General features: G+C 33.3%; 1 protein-coding gene across 1 annotated transcript; it reads left to right on the forward strand.

Moving 5' to 3' along the window:
* The first annotated feature begins 814 nt into the window (after window positions 1-814).
* On the forward strand, window positions 815-4,158 carry LOC116125437 (serine/threonine protein phosphatase 2A 57 kDa regulatory subunit B' beta isoform-like). Its single transcript, XM_031411162.1, has 2 exons — window positions 815-2,215; window positions 3,565-4,158. The coding sequence occupies exons 1-2, from the start codon at window positions 1,103-1,105 to the stop codon at window positions 3,889-3,891; spliced, it is 1,440 nt and encodes a 479-aa protein (XP_031267022.1). The 5' UTR covers window positions 815-1,102; the 3' UTR covers window positions 3,892-4,158.
* The last annotated feature ends 370 nt before the right edge of the window (window positions 4,159-4,528 follow it).

Consider the following 4,528-nt stretch of genomic DNA (forward strand, 5'->3'; position numbering starts at 1 on the left):
CTTTAAAATATAGAGTCTTCCACTGATTGCAATTTTATAACGATGGTTTTGAGAATCTAAAATGAAAAATTGCGTCTAATGGGGACTTGTAAAGTCTCCTTTATATGCAGTTGTCTTTCCATCAAAGACAACTGCCCAAGAGAAGAGACACAACCGTATGACCACATTAGTCCATATCAGCATAAAAGTATAGGACCATAATATAATTATATTAAAAGTGTAGGACCATAATTTAAAAAGTCGAACAAAACAATCTATTACATAGAAAAATTCCACTAATCGAACGCTGCCATATTACAGGTGGTTAAAATTTAAAACCTTTAATGAGCTTCTAAAAAATAATTGTTATAGACTGAAATCAATCGAGAAGAAAAAGATAAAGGAGGCAAAAGTAGCAGGATGACAGCCAGACAATACCAAAAAGAGAGAAGAATCTGTATATTTTCTATATGTATTTTAATGAAATGTATAGTCGTATTTATACAAAACTGGTATGATAATAAAAGGCAATAATGTTAGGATTTCCCAATCACATAATATCCAAACATTAATGTACAATGAATGGAAAGAATCAATTATACATTAATACAAATATATCCAAATATACTTCATATCTCAACAGTAATATATAAATATGAAATTTTACTAATAATTTCTCCTAAAAAATTCAAACCAAGTGACAAAATAAAATAAAATTGAAAATCTCAAAATTCTAATTAAAATCTATTAAAAGTAAGGGTCACACTCTTGTCACGTGATAAGAGTATTAAATAAAGAATAATTTTCTCAGATGGAACAAAACATAACGACCTAAACGGGAAGTTGATAACTGACTCAAATTTTCAGTTTCTGTCTCCAAACTTGCTCTTTCGTTTTTCCCCCAGTTTCTCGCCAGCCAAACACCCTCAAATTCCCCATTTCAGATGGTTTTCATCCTTGGATATCTCGGCTCCCAGGTCAGCCCGAAACCGGTAACTTTCTAACCGTTAAAAACTTCTAACTTCCATTTCTCAAATTATAGGTTTTCAACATCCCAAAAACGACACCGTACCATAAACAAAAACAATTCCTAAAATCATAGGCTAAGCGTTTGAACTGAAAAATGTTCAACAAAATCATCAAGCGCGGTCACAAAAAGGGATCCAAATCGGTTCCAAATGGAAATGTGACCGTGAACCATTCGTCCATCGCCAATTTCGAGGCACCGTCAATGGCTCTATCACCGCCGCGGCCGTTGGTCCCGAAAGCTGTGATTGAGAGCTTGCCTTTATTTCGTGATGTATCTTCATCTGAAAGGTTGAATTTATTCATTCGTAAGACTCACCTTTGTTGTGTGTTGTGTGATTTTAATGATAACTCGAAATTGGGACTCGAAAAAGAGATAAAGCGAAAAACATTGTATGAGTTGGTTGATTTTATTCAATCTGGTTCGAGTAAAATCAATGAAGCCATGCTTGAAAGTTTAATTATGATGATATCTGTTAACATTTTTAGGTGTTTGCCACCTGGTTCACACGAAAACACAGGGTCTTTGATTGATATTGTGGACCCTGAGGATGATGATTCGTGGATGGATCCTGCCTGGCCACATTTGCAAATTGTGTATGAACTTTTGTTGAGGTACATTGTGTCATCCGAGAAGGATACGAAGTTAGCTAAAAAGTATATTGATCATACTTTTGTGTTGAAGTTGATTGATTTGTTTGATTCTGAGGATCCGCGAGAGAGGGAGTTTTTGAAAATGGTGCTTCATAGGATATATGGGAACTTCATGGCGTATAGACCCTTTATTAGGTGTGCAATAAATAATGTGTTTTATAGGTTTATATTTGAGACAGGGAGACATAGTGGAATTGCAGAGTTGTTGGAGATTTTAGGGAGTATTATTAATGGCTTTGTCTTGCCAATGAAACAAGAACATAAATTGTTTCTTGTACGGGCACTGATGCCATTACATAAGGCTAAATGTATTTCCATGTACCATCATCAATTGACTTATTGTGTTACACTGTTTGTTGAGAGGGATTATAAATTGGCTGATATTGTGATTAGGGGGTTGTTGAAGTATTGGCCAGTGATAAATTGTCAAAAGGAGGTTTTGTTTCTTGGAGAACTTGAAGAAGTTTTGGATTTAACAAGACCTGCAGAGTTCCAAAAGTGTATGGTTCCTCTATTCAGACAGATTGGACGCTGCCTTAATAGCTCCCATTTCCAGGTTCGTGATCATTGATAGCTTCATTCTTTTGTATGTATTAACATTATGAGTTAGACCTGTGACATTAATTTATCTGTTTATAGATACAGATTTTTTTTTTTTTTTTTCACATTACTCTGAATCTTTTTGGCTGAATTGCAGTTAATTCCCCATAAATGAACATGCTACAGTGTGGCAAAAAGCTCAGGACTGTTAATTATTTTTGAATGACAGAATGAGAGAGTTTTAGGGTCAATAGAATAATCTCAATAACAATTTGGATAATTGTTTAAGACTATGGTTTGACCAATTTGGATAATGATTGAAGGAACTAGAAAAGAATTACTTTTGTATATGTAAGTTTTATTCAAAGCATGATGAGATTAAATCTACTGGTTTACACACAAGCAGACACATAAATGTAGTATGCATTTGCTTGTTAGTATGTTTTTGTTGGTTGAATTTGTTAAACTGATATAACCAGTAAAATGCATGCACATTTAGAAGATTTTTTACCTTAAAGCTCACATCAAATTCAAAGAACTCTCTAGCTATATATGAGTTTTATTTACGAGTATGTTTCTGTTGTTTGAATTTGTTACATCGATAACAGGTAATATGCATGCATATTGCAGTAGAATTCTTGTTTGAGAATCACATTCTCTTAGAGAGAGTATTATCACCTATATCTCGTGTTATTTAGATGATAAATATAGAACTTGAATGTTTTGTTCTTTAGATGGTCAATATAGAACTTAAATGTTTTGTTCTTTGTTGTAATCCTTTGGGCCTTACCGGGCAGCTAGTCTTTGTTTTGCGGATAGTTTGTTCACTTTCTTGTATATCTTTTCATTGTTAACACCATTTTTTTTTTGTTTCTTAACTAAAAAAATGTATAATTCGCCATGTATTCAGTTAGGGAGGGAGGGAGGGAGAGGAAATCATTTATATCTGTTATGATTAAGTGATATTCTTTACTGGGTGTGTTGCCAGAAGTGCCTCATCTGATTAAAGTTTCCCTTCTTTTCTCTCTGTAGTTTGACTGCCTTTATGGTGTTGCTATGTGGTTGAATTTTGTATTCTAAAGTAGTCTCATAGATTAAGTTCTAGTATGAGCTATAATTAACTAACCATAATGAAAAGTTTGATTGGCTGTACAAAGTTGTAATTAGTTTTTCAATTGTTGAAACATTCAATATTTCCTCCTTAATTTCTCTTAATTGTTAGGGGGCATTTCTTCTATCGCTTATTTAATGCAGTTAATTTGTTTGAAATACAGTTCAGGGACAAGTTTTAGAAATTTATCACCATCTGTTGCAAAAAGTTATCTTCTATGGAAAGTGTTTTTTTACTGTAAAGAATCATTTCAGGTTGCTGAACGAGCTCTGTTCTTGTGGAATAATGAACACATGGTAGACTTGATTGCTGATAACCGAAATGTGATTTTCCCAATAATCTTCGAATCTTTGGAGAAGAACATGCAAACTCACTGGAACCAGGCAGTCCACGGGCTTACTGCCAATGTGCAAAGGATGTTCCTAGAGATGGATGCTGATTTATTCGAAGAATGCCAGAGGCAGCATGAAGAAAAGGAAGCCAGGGCTGACAAATTACAAGAACAACGAGAGTTGATGTGGAAGAAACTTGAAGACGTCGCAGCACAATCTGGGGGACCTGATATGGTTTTGGTTAATTGATCGGTAAGCTGCATTTCGTGCAGAACGATAATAATCCATTCATTTAGAGTAGAATCAGATTTCTTCAACTTCTAGGTTAGCTATTCTTTCATTCATTTCAATATAGAGGTTATATTATCAAATTTAGGAAGGCAAAGTGTAAGGGTGTGTCTTGCAAGTTATTTTCTTTGCTTGAAGTAGTTTTCTTATTTTATTTAATTTATATGAAGATTAATGACTTCATTTTATTTTGGGCATAATTATAAATAAAGTGCCCACTAATTTTTAAGGTGAAAGCATGGACTTCTTTCTGTGTCAAATACTTCTTTCACAATCTGAAATTAATTTTGGCATTGATATAAAGATTATATTTCCCCTTTTTTTTTCCTTTTTCTTTTTCCTTTTTTTTTTTCTGGGGTGAGCTCCCCCTATCAAATATTTTCTCTATAGTTAAACGGGGAAGAGAATTGTCTTGTAATTTTTTAGTCTTTATATTTATTTTATTTTGACTATGTTTGACTACCATTACATTCGTTTATTGAATTTCATTTCAGTCAGTGATGATAAATTCAATGTTACATCTTTTCAAAATTGGGCTTGCATTTATGTGGTCTTATGTGCAATTTTAAAAACTGTAAAACAATAAATTCAATGTTAC

Source organism: Pistacia vera, unplaced genomic scaffold (genome assembly GCF_008641045.1).
Source record: "Pistacia vera cultivar Batoury unplaced genomic scaffold, PisVer_v2 Contig1647, whole genome shotgun sequence".
Taxonomy (NCBI): domain Eukaryota; kingdom Viridiplantae; phylum Streptophyta; class Magnoliopsida; order Sapindales; family Anacardiaceae; genus Pistacia; species Pistacia vera.